Source organism: Argopecten irradians, chromosome 9, assembly GCF_041381155.1.
Source record: "Argopecten irradians isolate NY chromosome 9, Ai_NY, whole genome shotgun sequence".
Lineage (NCBI taxonomy): Eukaryota > Metazoa > Mollusca > Bivalvia > Pectinida > Pectinidae > Argopecten > Argopecten irradians.
In genome coordinates, this window is record NC_091142.1 from 22,730,617 (window position 1) to 22,754,404 (window position 23,788).

Sequence of the window (23,788 nt, forward strand, 5' to 3'; positions counted from 1 at the left end):
TCTTGATAATAGCCATGTACATTCAAATGCTACTCTTGTGGTTGTTCCATTAAACAAATATACGTACCGGGCCAACTATACCTTTCATCTAAAGACGACACCATGCTCTACCTATAAGTTTATAAATCGACAATCATCTAAAGGCTGTTGTTATTTAAAATAAATTATTCACTTATTGAATACAGTTCATAATTTCCATGTGAAATAACCACTTCTGTAAGATCTTTTGAAATACATGTACAGCTTGATTCAAAGACATACATTGTAACACTATAAATGTAGATAATAACTGGGTTGAAAAAGAAAACTAAAACTCACATGACATACTATAAAGGTTGTTATTGTTGTAAGGCCCAATTTTAGCAGGATCTTGTACTCCTAATGATGGATTCGGGTTATCATCATAATGGCTATATACATGTAAACGGCATACAGAAAATCAAATTAGCGCGATCTTATATCAGTACAGCAGATACCGTTAAAACTAAGTACGATTATACATAAATTTGGAATATCAATTAACGATCATTCACACGTGGCGGGTGAACATGAATGATTAGAACAAATATGTTTTAAATTGTTTTGTTGTATTTTTTACTGATTTTGTTATTCACCATTATATGTGAAGTACCCTAGACCAGCATTTCGGAAACAAATACAAAAACAAAACGATAGCCTGTAAAAGATACTACAAATGTAGAAGATATGATTCAATATCAATTTTAAACAACAGATTTACCCTAATCTACCTTTTTAAACTGCATGCGTTAGCTCACCTTTTCCGTTTTTTGTTTTTGTTCATTTTACTCGAAAAAGTAATTAACTCTGATAGTCCTAAATATATAAGTAATTACTTCGATACCATCTGCGAAACATCAATATTTGATAAATCTTTATTTGAATGAGCAAATTATCAAAGGTTAACAAACCGAAGCACAATATAAATCTGCAGTTAAAGGGACATAACTCGCATTGCACTGGGTGATCATAGCAATCAATATATATGCTCTCCATCAATACTATGTAAGACGTATAGAAATTGATGTTATTTCCAATATTATCTATGTGCACCTCACTTAAAATTACACATGTATGTTTATACTCACAAATTAAATACAGCTTTTCATATGCTATTCACCATCAAAAGCTACCAAAATTATGAAAATTAAAATAAAACAAGTACAATTCATATCTTTTACAAAAAAACTAAACATGATTTTGGTCAAATCATTACAATTATATCTACAGTGGAGCGAAGTGAATACATACGGTCAGGCCATGATGCCAATGTATTGTTTACAATTTCATTTTAATCTTTTTACAGTGTGTTATAAGTAATTCATATGGAAGAAATAAAACAAAATGTTCGCCCGGTTATGTGACATATAATTTTATTATTAGTTTTAAAATGTACAACATGAACATAGACTTTTAAATCTTATTTCTACACTGATTTTAAATAGGTTAGCATTCTATTAACTACTTATAATACATAATTGCATAGCGGGATATCTGATACATTATGATGTATGCATTTATTGAAAAACACCATAACATCACTTTCCCAAGAAGCGATAAAATATTTAAATATGTTGTCCATACACACTCTCTTAATTGAAACAATGAACTATATACATAACGAGATCCTCTATCTACTTGCCAGCGCAATGCTACATCGACTTCACATACAGTTTATTACGTTTACCTGATATACATGTATATGTCCAGTCAACCGATTATGCTATTACACCTATCATGGAGACAATATATAGGACAGTGACAATCGAAACATACACACAAGGGGTTAAACTATCTAAAAGGCAAATGCATAATATGTATTCTTAAATTCTTAAAAAAACATATTCAGTTCATAAAGGCAAACGGTAATCGCCATGATTAGAACGGCTATATCATTAGATGTAAATAATTATGTGAAGAAGACGATTTAGAAAGAATTTAGGAATATATATCAAAATATAAATACCATCACCAGATGCCTGTACAGATGAAAATACGTCTGGATATTCTTTGTACTTCAGCATGTACTCCTTCATTAATATTAGACGAAAAGTTCCTGTTTATCAAATATGAGCTTGTTCCAACAAAATCAATTCGTCATCATCTACCTTTTTGTAATTATGAAATAAAACTACTGTCATTGATTTATTTTGGAGGTAAATAAATATCGCATTGTCATGTTTAGAATTTAAGGAATAGGTTTTACTGCTAAAAATGTGTTTTAAATGCACTTGATAACACCAATTCAGAAAATGACATGGTTTATGACCATAGTTTGATGTGTGTTTACTGTGTGTTAATAACGCGATAGTCGCACAATGTATCGTTATTTGATATTAAACTTTAGCCAGTGACACGGCCGAACCTTGCTGGTTTAACGTGACAGGAACGACTGGTGTTGTTTCCCTTTTCCGTTTTTCACATAATCTAACATGAGGATGCCTAGCTCGACTATTTCCCCCAGAGTTAGTACCGACATGCCAATCCAAAGTCCAAGCTGACCTCCAATGTCACTGACAAAACTTTCCTCCTGTCAAAGAAAAATGAATGAAAAAACGTGAAAGCCTTACGTTTCGTGAACAACTGATAAACAGGTTCTTACTTGGTCATACTATCATTCTGGTAGTGAAGAAACATGTTATGTTTTACAATTTATGGTCCCGGTCACAATTTCATAAAAACTTGAGGCGACTGGTTATTACATATATGCGCACATGGAGAATAGGCGTATGAAGATCATGCAGAGTGTTTGACCGAGCAAAGAGTCCGACCTTTTCATCTACTAATAGCCAAAATAAGACGGCCTCCCTTTATATTGCATACGAGCTAAAGAGAGTTCTTTCATAATGATACTTACGGTTGAAACAATGTTAAACAAGATTAATCAGGAAATAATTTTAACCATAATGCTGTTTGAGAGGCCACTATTGCCTCATAGTATTGTCAAGGGATGAAACAGTCACGAGACAATACAATGAGGCAATAGTGCCCTCTTAAACAGGCCATAATGGGTTAAGTACATCACCCTCAGATGGGACTTGTTTTTATGTCATCGTAACAGAAGCACGTCAAAGTGACACCTCGCAATGCTATCTTCATTTCCAAACCATATTATTACGTTAAAAGTACAACATATGAATTGCCGCGGAAATCTGTGTTTCTATAAAACGGGATTCAGCTTCTTGAAGATTAAAAGTATATCAATATAGAGCATGAGTGAACTTTCTTCTGTAGAACAGCAACATTTGCTTCCATCCCCGCACACAACAGCCTGTCCGCCATCTTGACGTCTTGGTCGAAGCGCAACGTAATAATGACGTCATGTAATGGTGACGTCACAATACATTCACGTTCAATTTCGCGCCACTTCAATAGTGCCCGCTTGCCCGGGCACTATTGCAAATAGTAGCCATGTGTGTAGCCAATCCGAATCCAGTAGTCTGTCGCGTGATGTACTAATGATGGATATTGGATAGTCTGCGTGCTAACGTTGTAGTTATAGCAGTTATAGCATTACAATTTGTTTTTGTGTCTAAACATGTGTAGCTTACACCAAAACAAAAAGAAGGCATGTGTTATTCGTTTCATGTTTAAGCTACAATCGTCAATTACACAAGACGAAATATTTCGAATTTTCTATCTACAAAAAAGAAGGTGGCAAGCTGAGTTTGTGTCACATGACCATTTACGTGGATACTAACCGTGTATGCCACCTCTTCATTATATGTCTGTATGGTGAGTGTTGAGAAATGAACATTCACCATCATTACATTATCACTGAAACACAATTTCATATATCGTTTAAAGAAAACAAATCGATAAAAATGAATTGAAAGTATCGAACGATTTTACACAATTCGTTAAGATTCATCTCTGGTGAGAAATCGAAATTCAACCCAGACTAACTTTTTCTAAAATATACCTTTGGTAATAGGAGTTCGAAGTATGGTTCAAAAAGGAAGAATAATGATATATTGTTGAGCTGGATTTTGGATTGCGCTCTGAATAGTAGCAAAGGTTACTCATACCCCCTAAATTTTGGAAACACTATTTTTTTTCCTTTTTTGTTTACAAATATTTAATATTTTACAACTATAACAAGTATAATATTGGCAAAAACAATAAGTCAGACTTGTGTTCTTGATTTTCGCTTAGTTCAAGTTCAGCATTTCTTGTGACAAAACAGCAAACAAAACATATTAATAATAAAAAAAAATGAAAAATTTTAAACATCAGTTAAATGTTAAACAAAAAAACAACAGGTTATAATGTCACATTTAAATGCTCGGTATAGATTTAGAGTGAATGTTATACAGATACACAGCATCGATGCATTGAATATAGCTAAAATACCGTCAAACTAGTGATTTAATTTGTAAGTTAAAAGTTAAAAGAAAAACAAAGACAAATCGTAGATACGGTTCACAAGCCGGCCAAAAAGTCAAAACAAATTTTGACCTTTTGTGGCAAGCAAAGTATTTGATTAACGACAATGGGATAAAACATTGCAATACTCTTAACGATAATTTAGTATTTTTCTGTTTAAAGTTTATGGGTGACATATTGGATAAATGGAGTTTACCTCAGTGTTGTGGTTGGTATCATTAAGCATTTTGTGGATCATGGGTACTGTGGACCGTGATGGCCAGCGGGTCATTGTAATCCTCTGTTCATATACCTTCTCACTGGTAAAATATCATACAAAATAAACAAAACCATTACCAAGTCTAAGGATATCAGCATGTTTAAATCAAATCCATTGGTGTTAATAACGATATAAGTTCTAAGTTATATGACAATGTTAATATTAATGAAGACTGATCTTTATTCAATTATTCAATTTATGAATTTACTGAAAAGGAATATCAAAGGAATGTTAAAGATGTTCGGTCACCGACAGATCCAAAATAATACCATTCATTTGAACAATAATTGATGTTTAATCTTTTAATTAACCCAAAAAATATATATGAATTAATTCATTTTGCTTTTGGTGTATGCGCAATCAGCACGTCATTCCATATAGGGTATAGTGACTTAGAGCTTTTTCCGGGAAGCAATTACAACACCATGTATATTTGTTTCTACAAATTTTATCCTGAAGTTACAGGATGATGTAAAGTAAGTAACATTTTAAACTGAAGAAAAGTACTAATTCGTCCTGTTTTTGATAGAGAAAAAGTACCATTCGTCAGCGGTGTGGCATTTTTAGATATAACAAATTGAAAAATTGCAGACATAACTTGATTTGTTAGCCAAACATAGATATGATGAGGAATATTTAATACACTATGTAGGATTTTGTTTCCTAACCAATCATTGAACAAATTTGCACTGGATCCTCATAATATCTATTTTTTAAGTATTCCAACTTGTTTTCTTTGAATACAGAGGTTAAATCATTATAATACTAAATGCGATACAGGACAAATGCGTAACGTCATGCACATAAAAAATTATAAAGAACAAATAACAACTTAAGAACCCCTTTTTACATACGTAAAAACTAACAATTTTTACCCCGGTGGACAAGAACCACAACACCAGACCGTATTAAACTTACTGGCATGGTTGTTTACATTCAGGACATCTTGAATGAATAGATTCCCGTAAACGCATCTTACATTCGAAATCTACAAAATACAGAGTCATACATACATTGGCCTTTAATCAAATTTTAGGGCGCGCCATACATTGGCTTTAAGCAAATGATAGGTGGCACTATACTGTACGCGGCGGTATAATCTCGCAAATCATGCCTAACGAAAAGTTGATGATAAATTACACCGATAAAGATATATCGAACTTGTAATTGAAACATATTTAACGTGGACCTGTTCACCGAAGAGAAAAGTATTCAACAAGGTATCAGCTGTGTGCCATCACAAATAGGAGATTCTAAGTTTTGAATTACAACTCAAATGATAAGTTCATGAGTAATAATAGAAAGCTCATACCATCAGACGGCGTGCATTCCTCGTCGTTTTGATGACTTGTACACTCGGTAATGAGGAGTAAAGCCAGGCACTGATCATGACACGCCTGTAACGAAATAAGTGGAAGGATCAAATAAATGAATAAATTTGATAGCCGCACGTGGATTATTGTTGTGTTTAATGTTTAAATAAAAGAAGATCACTATTTTGCAACTAAATGCAGTGTTCAGTGGTCGAATTGACCAATCTGCCCGATTTCACACACGGACACTATTGAAGATGGTTTTAGTTTTTGTACTAGAATGCTTATTTTAATGTTTAATGTTTTAATGTTTTATGTCCTCAGCTTGTATAGACATCTGTTGTCTGAAACTTGCCTTTTTATAACACCCGTGATACTTTTTCTCTTAGATGGTATAGTTTTTTACACTCGTAGTCATGCATATGTCTAGTTTTTATCTCTGCTTACTGCTTAGTGTTTATTATTTGTGTTTTAAATGTTTTGCATGCTGTGCTTTACCTTCCTTATGTTTTCCTTTCTACTCTTGTTAGATAGTCGGTTGTAAAAGCCCACATGGGCTTGTGTTGTCGTGTTTTAACTATGTACCGACTTTAAATAAGATTGACTTGACTTGTAGATGTTCATGTTTCTCACGTGATCACGTGACCGCCGAGAACGACCCCATTAGCACTTCATCAGTAAATACGCCCGCAGTACCCAGTTATCGTATTTATTTCCTGATGCACATACATCTTATGTACTTGTTCACTATACGTGATTATTATAGAAATGTGCGTATCAAACTTTTTATAAGAAGTTTATACTGCTTAAATTGATTAAAAGATGCATGTTCTGGAAAATGTACACCAATTTCCGTGATTTCATTTTTACACTTATATTTGTTTCTTTAATATTGGGTTTGAGTAACAGGTGATTTTACAGAGCATATATGTCTTTTTTTAATTTATTTTTTATTCATTTTCAAAAGTTTTGTACATACAAATACAATACAACATATATGAAAGATGTATGTTGGAGTTAATTAATTTAAAACAAAAGTAGTCATGTATACTCATAATATACATCAATCAATGGACAACACATTTACACTAACAAACTCACTGATAATTTATAGAGGATAAGTTCACAAACTGTTAAGTATCAGAGAGATGCAGGACACACATACATACATACAAGGTACCTCTGTCGAACCTAGGTCAAATATTTATTTTACAAGTTTTTATTGGTTTTTGTATATGTTTTTAATGTTTTAAAATTTAAAATTGGAGCTAAAGTTGTATTTCTGTTAAGACCTGTTGTTTATTTTTTAAGTTACTATTGGTTTTTAAAATTTTATGAGCTTTCAGTTCAAATTTGATGTGGTTTTTTAAACCAATTAGGCAAAGATCTGCTTCAAGACATTTACAGTTATTAATATATTGTTTGGTTAAAAGTAACATTAAGTTGTCTAAATTAAAATGTGAATGTTTATTGTTAACTTTCTTGCCAAATATAAATTCTTGTTTACTGAATCTAAGTCCTAGATTTTTTGTAATAATTGTTATTCTCAGTTGTTCTATCAGATTTGATGTTTTATCACAGTCCCATAGTATGTGTGTTATGGTTTCGGGAGAAGTTTAACAAAATATACATATGTTATTTTCCGCATTACCTATTCTTAGTAAAAATGTCTTAGTAGTCAGGATTCTATGATTTATTCTATATTGTAGCCACTGAAGTTTTGAACTTGTACATGTGTTAAAAGGGTGTTTATAAATCTTTTCCCAATCTTCTTCATTTATATTAAAAGTTTGATTCCATTTATTTTGAGCTGTAGGTTTAACTTGGTTTTGAATTAAAATATTATATATGTATTGAGCTCCTTTTTTAGAATTTAGAATAATTTTGAGATTTATAGGTATATTGGGTAATATTACATTCTTTTCTGTGTCGTAATTTTGATCATTGTTTCTAACAAAATGTTGAATGGCATTTTTCAAGCTTTGGTATTTTAAAAAGTTAGTCCGAATATTATATTTATCACAGAATTCTTCAAAATTGAGAAATGATTTATCTGGTTTTGTAATGTTATAAATAAAAAGAACTCCCTTTTAATACCATGCATTATTAAAAATTTCTTTTCTATCTATTTTGATGTAATTATTAAACCATATTGGGTTTTCAAGAATGTTTGTTTTATATATTTCACTTAAATTCAGAGTTTTACACCAGGCATTTAAAACATCTCGCCAAAAACTATTAGTACAATTATTAGCTTTTTGTTTTAAATGTTCAATTCCTGTATTTGCCAATTTATGTTTGTCTAATAAAGTTTTTAAAATGATGTCCCAATTTCCAGCCTTAGTATAGATTCTTCGTATCCAAGTTGCTTTAAGAGCCATTATAAACGACTTCAGATGTTTCATTTTTTGACCCCCTTCTTCATAACGTTTGATGATTATGTCCCTTTTCACTTGATCAGGTTTACATTCCTCAAAAAGTCGTAACAAATATTGTTGATTACATTTATATATCGATCGTCTGGATTGGGAAGTGAGATAAATAAATGGTTAAACTGTGATATAAGTAAAGATTTAATAACAACTATCTTACCTATTGGTGTAAGGATTCTTTTTTTTTTCCAGGCTGAAATCAATGATTTGAGTTTTACACAGAGCATATATGTTAATACTCGTGTCTCGATAGTGAAACTCTTCACCTTTTTGGTATATGAGTAGTAAAACAGAACAATGAACATATAATAGGAATACTGCTTTCGCGTAATATCTTTAATTGTCGGACTTTTGGATGTTAATCTTATGATTCTGTCAATTAAAACGTATGAGAGACAACATAAATAACCATCTTCGTGTCAAAAACCGTTAACAATCTGACGTCGACAGCATTGTGAATTTTTGTTGCAGAATAGAAATGTATGTAAGTGACAAAATCGCCTTTGAACATATAATTTATTTAGTATGAACACTGATTCACAGGTGACTCATTCCTTACATATTTAACAAAAATCATGCAATGAAAAAAATGTGTAATAATGATGACAAATGAGTATTAAAAGCAATCTCTGAGAATAACAAAAAGCTAACGTTGAGACTTGGATACTCCATTGAACTGTCACATCTACTATTATCCGTGCCTGGTTGTCTATTGTGTTCTGTCTGCAGAATAATAAAAAAAACTACATAAAAATACTTATTAACTTTCACTGGCATGTCATTTTGTCAAACTAAGGTTCTTGTAGAAACCTGCAATGTTCGTAAATCTCTACAATAACGAATGCAATGATGTAATACATACACCCCTGAAATGATTTCGAGTTACGGTCACATTGATAGTGAGATGGGGTTTAAGATTCAAATACAGCTCGAATATCTAGATTGATGTACTGAATCCAAACTAGTTGGAATATCACCGCGTTCATCATATACAAAGATACTATAAATATCTATATTTCAGTCCATTGAAATTCTGATACCAAGAAACTAAAGTCTCACGTACATGCGATCATTCATTTGGTTATAGGATATTTTGGACCTATTTGAGTTTGAAATAAAAAAATCTTAGAGACATATCTTCCACCCTTTTGTTTACTGCGTGTCATTGTATAACGTACGTATGTTATCGGATATGCAAAAACCTGTAAAATATCACCGCCGATATATATATTTTGTAGTTCATTATCGGAATACAATTTTAATAAAATTCAATGGTTTACACGAATAAGGGCTTCAAAGACAGCGAAAAACGTGCTAGAATAAAACTACCGCTAAAGTGAGTACATCTACAGTACATTATCAATTTAATATCTAAAATAAAAAAATAAAAATAAAATACTCATTATAATCTGACTCTTTCATACAGAGAGGACGTAAACCGCAACCTTTGCTAGAGAAAACCTAAATAAAGTGAATATGGAACTTTATTTTTTTTAATTTAAAGGTTTTTAAAAAGTGTTATTACCAATGTCAAGCCGACGTGAGTATCAAATCCCGTAGACAATTGGACACCGGCTGTGCTCTCATCAAACACACGGTCACTTCTATAGTCTTCATGGATCCACATACTGATGCCAATCGCTTCCGCAATGAATGGTATGAATTCTGCATGGTCCAGATACAGCATTAATTTCAACCCTATATGTAACAATGGAATACTGGTCTAGTTTGAAATTACTAAAATGTAGAATTGAACTTTGTTAGCTCGTATTTGTATATTCACTAAAAGACACTGTTTAAGTTTAAGTTTCTGTGTTCTCCCTTGCTATATTCAAGCCAAATACTCGTATTCCGTCTTTCCATATCATAGAGTTATCACTTTCCGTTACCCTCTGAAACACATGACGTCACAATCAATACCTACCCGCAAGGGGAGACAAATCGGTAAAATACAAATAATCGTATATCTAAATGTGATTTCCTGCTTATCATCAAGGTTACGGGATTTTTACTTTAAATTATTCAAGACATCTGTTAAAATGAACGTTTGTTAGCTTTTGAAAATTGCATATGAAGTTTTTATCAAGCACTACATTTTTAATTCTAGATATCCAATAGGCAATTACTATATTTTTATAATGCATACATTTATGAAGATTAATGGGTTTTTTCAACTTATGTACATGTCAATATTTTAAATTCACATTCATTAAATTGGTGTAAAAGGAAACAGTATAGGAATTAATATATTTGAAACAAAAACTACATTAAATATGAAATAAGTTAACTAAAGTTTTCAAGCAAAATATTAATTAAGTCTTCTTCATCAGTGTATCTTTGGTCTAAATATGTGTGTAGAAGCACACATACACTAAATATTTGTACATCAGATTTATCATGAACAATCCAATTGCTAATTTGTTAAATAATAACCATATCGGAGTTGTCTCCCTCATGTTCAGTACATTGCACCTTCGAATTTTGTCGGGATTCCGAATCGTATCGCGTGACTGACGTCGACACGACCTGCACGTGGTGAGCCAGGTGACTAGCGTAGGCGAACATGTGTTTTTCATGTTTTTTAATCATGCTTGTATATGTCCACGGAGTGAGTATTTGAAACATCTTAATCATACCTTGCCGTAAAATTATATGCGTATTACAAATATTGTAATGTGAGAGTATTATTTTCTTTGTAGATCCAGTCTGCTTAGGTCGTCCACATGTTTTGTTCATGAAAAATTGTTGCCATTTTCTCTTGGTTTCACAACTCTCGTGTTACTTCGAGGTTGTCGCGATGATATTCGGAATAATTCGGCATCTTTCAAGTCTATTTTTTACAAGTACGCGTTTAAAAGATTTTTTGTTACTTTTATAATTATAATTATATATATAAGATATTTCCAGTGCTGCAACTTTATAAAAAGTGGTGAAATTATAAAGTTTATACCTCAGACAGACGGAAAAAAATGTATATAACACATTAAGTGTTCACTACGTCAAAAAGAGAGAAAGTTGTAGACCACACCACTTTGATATAATTGTTTGGAAAGACTAAACTTACCATGGTCAGGTTCAGCTGTATACACCGGGATATCCTTAGATACAACAGCAAAGCAAGTGCCGTATAACGCAGCCGTATAACGCATCCTGCTGTTTGATAAACGACACACTGAAAACAAAGCCCAAAAATCTTATTTTCATATCAACAAATATCTGGTTAAAATTGATGTGTTAGTATAGTTATTGTTTGAGATTCTCATCAGGGTCACGTCCGGTAAGAATAACATTTAGGTCCGCTTTGTTTGACCATGGTTGTGCTCTTTTTGTAAAATGGGCAAAGACAGCAAAATATCCATATTTTTGAAGTGATTAATGTCGTTTATTATTATGATAGTATAGGTAACGGAAATACAATCAATAATCTTAACTTATTACAAGACTTCTTTGTTATAATATAGTAAAGGAGTAAAGACATTTCCTTGTACAGAGATGGAGATCAATCCAGGGACATCGTCCGTGTATTCTCCAGAGCAACATACCACATATAGCGAATTCGATTGCTGGCTGTGATGGGCATGTTATTCATCGTGATGTCAATAAAGAAACAATAACGTTTCTTCATCAACAATGACGTGACGTCAAGATATGACGTCGAGTGACAAAATTACTGCACCGGATGTATTTTACAATACTTTTTCACATTCGTGATCTCACTTGGTCAATGATTAGACTAAATAATCCCGTTATCGAATTCATTGGTGCATGCAAGTATTTGTTTATCATACTTTAAAGTTATAGAAAGAAACATTCTAAACAAACATTTCATGATTTGTGCATAACAATCTAAATGCTTTTGAAATGGGCATTAAGCGATGACATACGAGTATAAATGTACAGCGCTTTTCATGATTCACATGCAAAAACCTTTACACTCATAAAAAATCATAATTATTGATTTTGAGTAACGAGGAATACAGGAGTAATTCATAAATCATGTGTTAATGTCATATTTCGGCCAATAAATATGCTTCGTTATAAACATAGCTCGTTATATGCATATTACAGCCATCTATGACACTTGACGGGGAATAAACAATACTAATACAAGTAATATCAATCGCGAAATTTAACATCTGCATCATTTAGTTTGAATTTAATGACCATTCATGTTTATTCTAAATCCGTTTATCTAGGTGAATATGTTCTGATCAGATCGCAAAATTTAGCATTCGCGAAATAAAGTTGGGTTACAGTATAAGTGATGCTTTGCCATAGTCATTGTGACAGCCATGAAAATGATGGCCTTTCAGTAACACTGTCAAATATGATATAAATGGTTTCTATTGGGCCAGTCGATAAACCAAAATCAATTATCATGAAATATACACACAACAATTATTTCTTTTATATAGCTGGATATCACAGCCAAAGGGAATAACCCATCCATGCTCTTTTTACAATAAACTCCTATTATAATTATCCTTTATTTAGTTGTATGTTTGATAGATACCATATATCTGTATCATATGTGCTTCTACAATATCAACTTTATTAAGAATTAATATTATATCACAAATAAATAATTTAGACATTTTACTTTACTATGTACAATGTAGATGATCATCGTTGCGCCGTCCAATTCGTTTATTGTTTGTGTTTTTTGTAAATATCTAACAATGGAATTATCAGACAAATTAACCAGCATCATCCATGATTGGCATTGCTATCGCACAAATTCTAAAGATTCAATATTGTTGATCGACCCAGCATCATAATACTTAACTAACTGACTGTGTTGTTTCCAAATTATTTTGCAATTAGTGTTAAATCATGTGTATTCATTATAAATAGGACACTTCCATCGTATCAATTTCTGAGTAGTATTATAGTATATCGGATGATAACAATAGATGGTTATATTTTAGGAATACGATTGTTAAAGTATTTATAAACGTCTTAGTTTGAGTGGTGAAATATTTCCAATGTATTATCTATCAAGCTATTTTGATCATGGTTTTTGTTCTTTGGCCGTATGTTTCAGTGTGATATCGTACTACTAGACATTAGACATTATAATTATCACAAGGAGACATACTATGAATATACCACAGTCTCACAAAACACACAAACACAACACCCTACATACAGCGGAAGTAGTCATTATGATACTACCCTATGTTTTTACTATTAATAGGACTTTAATCTCAATCAAATGATAATCTCAAGTCATCAAAAATGTTACTTTATCGATTATCAAGTCATTTTCGTTTCTAGTATAAAACGGACTAAGATTTAACTAACATCGTATTTGAATGATATACAAATAGTGAATATATGATACAATATAGGTAGCAAATAAAATGCATCTGGAATTTAATTGCGTTTTATCGCACCTCGGACAGAAATGTCCCCAAATGATTGGCAGAGAGCCGTCACGTGGTGACCCCCTATCACTTTATAGGGGGTCAGTAAATTTTATTATGGTGCAATATGGCGACTCTCGCCCTCGCTTCAAAATTTAAACACACTATCTTCAACTAAATATAATGGTTAATTTTTGTGTAAAAATAACTTTAATCGTTTTAATACTTCAAATTACATGAAATACATTTTTTAAATACGAGTTGCTTCCCCTACGCCAGTTTGAAAGTTGATGACGCGGCGAAAGTCAAACGTAACAATTCAAGCGTTTTCTAGACTGTGATTATAAACAAATGAAGGTGTTCGTACCTACAGATCAATTTTCACTCTAAAATCAATTTATCGGCATAACTTTTAAGTGATTAACTCGGCGAAAATGCACAGATGATCAAGGAGATTGTGCTTAAAATGTTAGATGGATGTTTGTGTCACTCTTGTTTGTGATGCTTTCAATATACAGACGGTCTGGTGTCGTATTGAGGTAGGCCTACTGAAGGAATGTCGAAATTATTGTTGATTTATGAATTATTCATTATTTTTCTGCAGGTTCCTTATACAGTATATTTGAAAATTCTTGAAAGAAATACACAAATAAATATGTAGCCTAGGCCAACTATTTTAAAAGTGGCGATTGTTTGTTATCATTTGCGCCAGTATGATTTAAGTTTGTTTCCAGATTCTTGACCAAACAAATAGGAAACAAAGAATTAATGAATCAAATAAATGGTCCTCAGTGCGATAAATTCGTTATATAGTCAGTTACTGACCCCCTATAAAGGCATAGAGGGTCAGTAAGAAGTATAGGAGACTCGGGCTACGCCCTCGCCCCTATAAATCTTACTGACCCTCTATGCCTTTATAGGGGGTCAGTAACTGATTATATAACTAATAATAAAGATCCGTTTCAGTAGAAGATGCTCCACCGCTGACAGAGCACAAACGATACCCGTCATTTCAACAGAATCTGACGTATAATTGTTTATACGTGTTTAAGTAACATACATTTCCAAATAAAAAAATGCTTTTGGTGTATGTTCAATCAGTACTTAATTCCAAATAGGGCATCGTGTGATGGATTTTTTTCGGGATGTAATTAATTTATTTTAATATTTTTATCTTGAATCAAAAAAGGAATAAGCTCAAACCTTTCAACACTGGCAATTGTGTAAAGTAGGTAACTTTTGTAACTGAAGAAAACTACCAATTTGTCTGCTGATGTTTTGATAAAGAAAAAATGGCGTTGGCGCGTCTTTAACATTTTGGTGATGAAATTGAAAGTAAACAAAAATCATCATTATAATATACATTTGTATTTATTCTGATACCAGAACACTCACCGATAGGGTATTGTGATGATTTGTTTTTCACTTCATCTGATATTTGAAATATAAATTCCAAATCAATCAAAACGACTTAATCAAACACATGATGAACTAGCAAAATTAGGTTTTATTTCAATTATTCTGTAGAACAATGCTTTTGGAGTCATTGATTGTTACTGGAGGTTAAACAATATAGTATATACTCACTTCTATGATGTCTCCTGGATTGTCAAATTCCGACAGATTTGTTATTCAAATTTTTGTTGTGTTGCATACAGAATAGCCATTAATTCTGTTCAGTTTTTCACGGCTGAGTACGGAGCAGGGTTTAGACTGCAGAAACGAAACATAGGAAAAGTAATATTCCTTGATTCGACCTCCAAAGCTGTTGTCAGATGTTTCCTGAAAATAGACATCCAAATGAGAGTAATTTTATATCTATTAAATTCAAAACATTTTATTCTGCCTTATACAATTTCAAAAAACCGGATTTTGGGACTTGTTTGCCATTTTATATGGGCGTTTCACCCATGGCTGAATAAACCTACTAGTTTTGGTTCTGTTCTATTGTTATTATCATTCTGCATCCAAAGTTGTATACAAAGTATCAATATAAATGGTAAGGTATATGCCGCGAATGTGTCACCATATCGTGGTACATAAATTGAAGGTGTGACAGCAGCACTTGTTTATTCACAAATCCAATATGGCCTCACTTCCGGTTTTAAAGTTATATCCATATCTCGGCTGGACGAATTTTGTTTTTGACTGTTCTTATGTTATGTAGAGTCAAAACCAGAATAACAACCAACATGACACTTTCTGCAAAATGTCAATTTTCAGTTGGAAATGAAGGTAAACGTTCAAGCATTTTTTCGAAAACAAATCACTTAAAACATAAGTCTAATGTTCTGAAAGGCGTAGAGGCATGTTATTGGGTAAGAAACATGCTGAGATAAATGAGTAGCAAGTTTATTAATATGAATAACATTGACCTACAATTTTGACCTATTAAGCATGCGTCCAAGATACGCTTTTCAAGAATTTTCGTGAGCCTTTTACAAAGGTAAATAAGGGGACCGCAATGCCCCCTGGGAGAGATTGGTTATTTTAATGATATCGGAACCCGCATAGTATCGACTTTTTCTTGGCTGACGGTAAAGGTATGTATCGTACATATCTGTGTTCTTAATTTTTAGTATTTCCATGTCTGTTTCATGATAATAATAATAAACGTTAAACTCCAGTATTGTTGTAGAATATAAGACTCTTTCATGTGTGTATATGAATGATAGGGGTATTCTACCCGAGGGTCACAAAATGTTGTAAAACTCTGAGGCTTGCCGACGACCTCGACGTTTAAATGGAATTTTACCGCTATGACTTTCCGCCGTTTTGAAACAAATTCGAAAAAACCGGGACGTTGTTTGTTTCTGTTTAAGAAATCCAGCCTAGTTTCTTAAAAAAAATGTTACATTGTACCTTGAAAGTAGTAACTTTTTTGAAGCTGTGACGTCATGAGGCTTTATTGCATATATAGTCATGCAATATAGCCTCAAGTAACATGAGTGTATTGCCTTAGACTAGCAACTATTACACGTGTAGGTATGAGAGAAAATGACATATTAACATAACTTATATATGCATGTACCACCAACTAACATTAAGGAAATGATCGTTAATATATACACAAGAAATGTAAGCTACATATACGAGGTAATTATATGTATAAAGAAACATAACTACTTGCGCACTGTATTGCTCGTACAGCCTGTAAATCTGGTAAGTTGTCATTCCAATGCTGGCCAAAGTTGCAAAACACCAGAAAAGTCTCTGTATAATATACTTGGATGGCGGTGTAGCCGTAAAATGCTTTTAATGCCTCCTTCACCACCATATCAATAATGTATATAAAAACTAGAAAAAGCAAATTTTCTTGTCATATGGTCGCTTTTCTTTGGTATAATCTCTCCTCACTTTAGATCCAATGCATTATATCCGAACCTCCCACACACACCTTTGGTTGATGGATAAATTCATTGAATATCAAACAGTTCATAATCATGTGTTGAATGTCGGCTGTCTTTATAATAGCGTTGTGCAATGCAGAACACATTGCTATTGTTTCATCGGTATCCGTGGTGCCATTACAACTCTATAGTTTGTTAGTTAGGATGACGATCCATTCGGGGCCGTTATGTAGAATTATTTTCAGGTTAATGATACACACACCATGGCCTTAACTAAATAGCGAATCATGATACCATGAATAACATATCCCTATACAACTACACAAAGAGTTAATGTTCCAAAATAAACATTTATTATGTTTTTAATTATTTACACCAGTTGTCTCATAATACAATAAGTAACATTATCACGGGAATACACACATTTGATGGGAAATGAATATCGGTATAAATTTTACGTCGATAAGATATTTGATGACGTGGAATAGATATTTTTAAACACCAACATCGGTAAAATATCAAAAAACCTTCGTAGAACAGTGACAAGAAAATATTGTATGGCAAATCGCAATATTATAAAGGCTTTGCATCGAAAGTGAAAATAAAGTAATACTTAAAAAAACACTGAACGGACTTTCCTGAATTTGCTTGCTTTACAACATATAAAAAATGGAATATTTCATGAATGACAAATTAGTAGGGTAGTGCAATTGACATTTGCACCCAAAAAAGGAATGTGTAGTTACATGTATTTATTTATTTTGGAATAAGTTTTATTCGCCTCCGGTCAAATTGCAAAACTAACAATCCTTAATTTACATAGGTATAATTTCCAATGATGATGCATCTGATTGCAGCTATTGCATAACCTAAACTTCATCTTCGACATACTGATGTAGTTGTGGATAATTTTCACAAAATGGTCCAAAGGGAAATAACATTATGAGAATAATATGCATTTATAACGAAGTTTGCAATAATTAATGCCATGAGGTCAATGTTCACGTGTAATCCTTAAATTTACTCGGAAAATTATCTATTAATCTGCCGACGTGTTGGTGTAATGTAACATCATGTGTGCCTTAAGGTTCCATGCTATGTCCTAAACTACTCCTTAGTTCCCTTCTATTTAAAGATTTTCCAGTACTCTATTGCTGTAGGCAATAGTAAAATTTTCATGATTTTTTGTTACATGTACGTCACCGGCTGAATGTGGGCAACTTTAGAGTGATATGATGGATATGAAAGTAAATGTGAAGAAGGGTTGCCAGGTCATTTTCACTAACAAGTGTGTCGATTTGATGTTAATCTTACGAATGAAACATGCGTGGAAGATCTGGATACATTGTTGACAGCTTTCAAACGACACAAATATAAATTTTAATGTGAAGCCTAGTTAAATACCAGAATCCTAATAATACCTTATATAGTAATATAACACTGTCTTCACTTCTTATATGAAACTGTGTAATATTACCAAAGCCGGTGGTGACGGATATATTCAATATGAACTTATATATGGATTGGGACGTTTTTGAGCTACATGACTTGTATAGTTTTATCGCATTGTTTAACAGTACACAAGTCAACGCCCCTTGCGGCCACTCGAATACATGTATTCCCTTCACCATTACCCAATGCGTCGAGGAACTATAAATACGGGAAAAATTGTGTAGGTTCCTTAATTTGGGGGAAGCATCCTCATTTCAAATGTTCCGAACAATATTATAAAGTAACAACATATTCACATGTGCAGTCTTATCTGTTTTTTTATTCATTAATTTACAATAATTAATTTATCAACTTGACGATACAGGATTATTAAATGTTAATGTTAAATGGCACATTTGGATGAATCTGTCAAAATCAAAGCCGAGTCGTCGCAAGCAGCTTTGTAAAATTCACACCTGTAAAATATAACAAAACTGGTAATAAAAATATTAAAACAAAATGACGTACCGGGTCATGAACTCGTTCTTTTATGTATTCACGTTTTATTGTAATTGTGAAAACTCATCAACAGATCAGTAATCGTATTTTTTTTTCTTTCCATAAACCTGTTTTCCGGATCTGACATGTAAATCTGAAGTGCTTGCTTCATAACACTGTTTATTGAAATATGAATATCTTGGTGTAATATCGTCGGTTTATGACTGATGCACCGGATCATCTGAAGTAAATGCGTTACGTTGGGTTGCCCCGACCCATATGAATACTCATAATCATAATCATCAATCATCATCAATATCATCATTATTTTAAGGGACCCGGATGAAGTTTTTAAACATTTTAACTTACTCATTTGGATAAACCTGTCCATTTGAACCACATTGCAAGTTTAGGGAGTGATCGCATGTGATACTATCTTTGGTTTCACAAAACACTGAATGGATGATCTGGGCAATAGAGGGAAGTGACGAGACAGACGGGGTGGTGCCCTCCATAGTAGTACTTCCGGTTGTTGGAATGGAGGTTAATGAACTGTTTGTACCAACTGGTGTAGTGCTGAGATGACAGGTACCTTGGTGAGCTAATCCCAAAGTTGTGTCGACACACGACGTCTGAAGAAAGTGACAGCTGCAACACAATACCATACAGGGAAAATAGGAATATTGTCGCGTGTATGATAAAACAATTATAGTTAAGACTCTTTGTCACTAACAATATTTCCACTAGCTGTAATATTGTAGCATTTGAGATGTCTAGATAGAATAAAATACATGGAATTGTATTGTATATCATGAAAGCCTATAAAAACAATTAGGTAACTGCGGCGGAATTATTATTTTATAAGTAATGACATATTTTGAAAGTCAGTTCAGACCAGAGTTCTGCTGTAATAATGACTTTTATTTACTGATTTACCGTTTTTGAATTGACCATTGCCACATTATATATATTCTTCAACAAAAACGTATCTTCTCGAATATTTCAAAAAATGAAATGAAATGAATTATGCCTTTTACATGCAACCTGAAACTATTTTGAAGATAATGATACATACCCTGGTTATTTACTAGAGGAAACAATCAACCCTGTGACTTACTTGTTATGATATGTGACACCGTCCGTACCGCACACTTCGTAATGTTCGGTCACCTGTGTCTTACAGTCTAGTGACATCACGTACGGACAAAGAGTGGCATCTGGGCCTGGTGTGGAGTCATCTGAAGTCTCACGACTAGATATGACTATCTTGTTCGCATCGGTAGAATGCCCTACTAATGCTGAACGATATTATAAAAACGATAGGTATTTGTCACCCACATTATATGTAATCACATTTAGTACATGTATGTTTTTGTTAACATTAACCCCGTTTATGCAATGGTGCCTGAAATATATTGGAAATATTGTAGGAAAATGCGATATAGCTTATCGTTCTAAAATGTTCTTTGTGAAAAGTTGATATTTCAAAGCTTAAAATAAAAAAAAAAAAAAAAAAAAAAAAAACAAGAAAAGACTTATTTTTTCAAAACATACTTTGAACATGTATCGGGGTGTTTTGTAAGAAACATATAATTGAATGCAATTTGAAATAATTTAATCCCAAACACAGTTATAAACAAAAACGCTATATTAATGAAAATAAGCAGATATCGGTCTTTGTAGATTCTCTGATGTTGAATGAAATTCTAGAGCTACATCGGATGAAAATAATACTATTCTCGTCTTTTGTGTCCAAAAATAAATATTTGTATATTATTCATCAGTCATTCAGTAATCTCACCTATAACGTAGACGAAAACGACAACGCAGAAATCCATATTCATCATTATAAGCAGTCCAGATATATGCTAATCTTATCTAACGACCATGTTTGACACATATACCAAACAAGGTCAAAAATATGATTTAAGGTCATCTATGATAGGAACTTATCAACACTTTAAAGCAATATTAAAGGGATAACCATCGATAACATGACACTATTATTATTTATGTACTATCATATTTTGATTCTTATATCAAATCGGAGGATTTATCTACCTCCCTTTGTATATTGGTTTGTCCTTCCATCCAATCGACATCTTCGATTCCTAAGCTGATTGTACCAGTGAGGTAAACCTCGCAATAATTGCGCCACGTCCATTCATCGTGTACCTAACCTTGGTCAGCATGAGTATAGAAACAGACAGAAAATACTTTGTAATCTCCATTATTGTTCTGAGTCCACATTAAAATAACAAAGAAAAAGACTAAACAGACATTCAAAATCAAATGGTATAAGTCTGTATTTTGTAACCTGGTTTAATTATTCATAGGATATGTATATGTCCGATGGTGCATAAACATTATATATGTGGAATTTTGAAGTAGAATGTAATTATGTTTTAACATGAAGCGATATCTAATATTACCACTTAATGCTGAAACTATAACAAGAGAGTATAATGAGCAAGTACGCCCCGCCCTTCATTAACATCAACTTTGACTACGTGAAGTAAAATAATGTTAACAGGTTGAAATGTTTATTCTAAATTATTATTATTTCTCCACGACGAACCAGTATGCATCACGTAAGTGCGTTCCGTCCCGATTAGGCGTGGCATTGATGGCTTGCGGACATATATCTCTTATTACTGACTTAAACAGGGATACAATTGTATAAAAACGATTCTGTCTCAATATACAGTATGTGCTTCCATCTGTTATTGTCAAACCTAAACGGGTTTTCAGTTCGTGACAAAAACAAACATCAATCTAAAGCTTCATAACCTGATATATATAATTACCTATCTCGTGCTGACACTAACGAACGCCTTCTGACTAATATACATCCTATTATCCTTGCTTGCGGGCTATTATGTGTTTTAATAATTTTGAATGTCACAAGGTTCACAATTCTAACCACATATAAGATATAACGTTTATTATATGACGAAATAACACTATTCTATTTACTGGTTTATTTAAATTTAACGAGACACATCATAGTTTAGAGGAAAATTAGCATCTACATAACACATAGTATAAGGGAGTGGGACGACTAGTTTGCCCATTGTCCGTATAATGTATTGGGACAGGATAATCATTTATCATATAAACGAGCCTGGCACGACCACCATGAGCAGAGGGGCAACACCAAAACTGAGAGTTTGCTGACATTTTGGTTTTAAAAGCGTATACTTCTTAATGCTTCAGTGGATTGCAACCATCTTTTATGTGGAACATCATTGGGTGAAAGCCGTCATATTTTAGGTCATCTGACCAAATGTCCTATATACCTGCATTGTGCGTTCGTGTTTCGTCTGTCGTCGTGTGCCATCCGTCGTGTGCAAGACTATTTCATTCAAAACTCTTGTCGCCCAAATACACATCAGTATCATTTTTACAGACCAATCGCATTTCAAATAAATGAGTCTGCATCAAACGCAGGTGACAAAGTCCCAAATGGGAAACATTGTTAAAATGTCCTTTTAAATGGTTCTTCTCCTTAACCCTTGAGTAGATTACAGCCAAAACTTTTGCGTAAGGGGATTGCATTTATATTAATTTAATATCAATGAATTTGTTCAAACCACCAGGGACTGAGAAACGGGACATCAAATATAGAATTTTGCTGGTAGTTAAGTTAAAATCATACACTAGTTTAAATCTCAAATGGAATAAAACCAGATATAGTGTGAAGCATTAATGTGTAAAGACAATCATATCACATTTACATGAGCTTGGTCTTACCACCAGGGACTGAGGGGGCGGGCCGCAAAACGTGAACATTGCTGAAATCCTACTCCTTCTTAACTATTTGATGGATAACAACTAGATTTAGCAAGAAACATCATTATATGAAGGCATCATATCTTATGTAAATGGGCTCCTCCGGGAGAGAGAGACAGAACTTCAAAAGAACACTATTTAGTGTTTTCGTTAAATTAAATGGTTGCATGAATAACCACCAAATATGATGTGAAGCATCATTGGGCAAGGACAATCAAATTTACATAAATGCGGTAGATTAGACCCTAGGTGACAGGGGGGAAGGGATCTAAATATGTTTGATATATAATCCTGTATGGGTCTTTTTATCATTTGTAAAATAAAATATATGTGGTCACATGACCGTGAAGGCCTCTTGCCAGTTTTTTAAATTTCTGTGCTCTGTTGAAATATATCTGTTTGGATCCAGTGATTTTTTTTTAAGTTTATTGCACTTGAAAATAAAAACATATAAGATGTAAACGTGCATGCGGTTGATATTAAAAAAGAGAAACCACAACGTTCACTCATTTGTTGTTTATAACGCATTGCTGTCACCATTTTTGTAAACAGTTCATTAGATTAATTCTAGGAAATCCGGCTTTGGATTTCTAAGGAAAATAGAGACCTAAAGTGATACGGAGGTTCCTGAAAAAATAAATAAATGATTAAATAAATGAATAAATGAATAACATTTGCTTGATTATATTCAATTTATGTTTTATCAATTATCATTTACATTGAAAAGTGGAGGGTTATTTAAAACTACAAATCTATCATTTCTATTGTCAAAGACATATCTGATTCTATAAATTGCTTAGGTATCAAGAATATGAAACGTTGTAATATGCAACTGTTCACAATGTCATTATGACAAGTATCACATGAATGGAAATTATTAATTTCAACTATCTGTGAAAACAAACCATCGCGTCGCCCTCTGAAAAGGTCATAGTAGCTTTGA

At 32.9% G+C, this 23,788-nt stretch overlaps 2 protein-coding genes across 2 annotated transcripts; both read right to left on the reverse strand.

The window, feature by feature from the left end:
- Positions 1-1,372: 1,372 nt before the first annotated feature.
- Positions 1,373-11,540, reverse strand: LOC138330901 (degenerin unc-8-like). Its single transcript, XM_069278388.1, has 7 exons — positions 11,473-11,540; positions 9,934-10,106; positions 5,976-6,060; positions 5,582-5,651; positions 4,601-4,703; positions 3,720-3,795; positions 1,373-2,548 (listed from the first exon to the last, which is right to left on the reverse strand). The coding sequence occupies exons 2-6, from the start codon at positions 10,093-10,095 to the stop codon at positions 3,793-3,795; spliced, it is 423 nt and encodes a 140-aa protein (XP_069134489.1). The 5' UTR covers positions 10,096-10,106; positions 11,473-11,540; the 3' UTR covers positions 1,373-2,548; positions 3,720-3,792.
- A 7,385-nt stretch (positions 11,541-18,925) lies between these two features.
- LOC138330902 (four-domain proteases inhibitor-like) lies at positions 18,926-20,998 on the reverse strand. The gene is made up of 3 exons (XM_069278389.1): positions 20,171-20,998; positions 19,423-19,701; positions 18,926-19,031 (listed from the first exon to the last, which is right to left on the reverse strand). The coding sequence occupies exons 1-3, from the start codon at positions 20,245-20,247 to the stop codon at positions 18,959-18,961; spliced, it is 429 nt and encodes a 142-aa protein (XP_069134490.1). The 5' UTR covers positions 20,248-20,998; the 3' UTR covers positions 18,926-18,958.
- Positions 20,999-23,788: the final 2,790 nt, after the last annotated feature.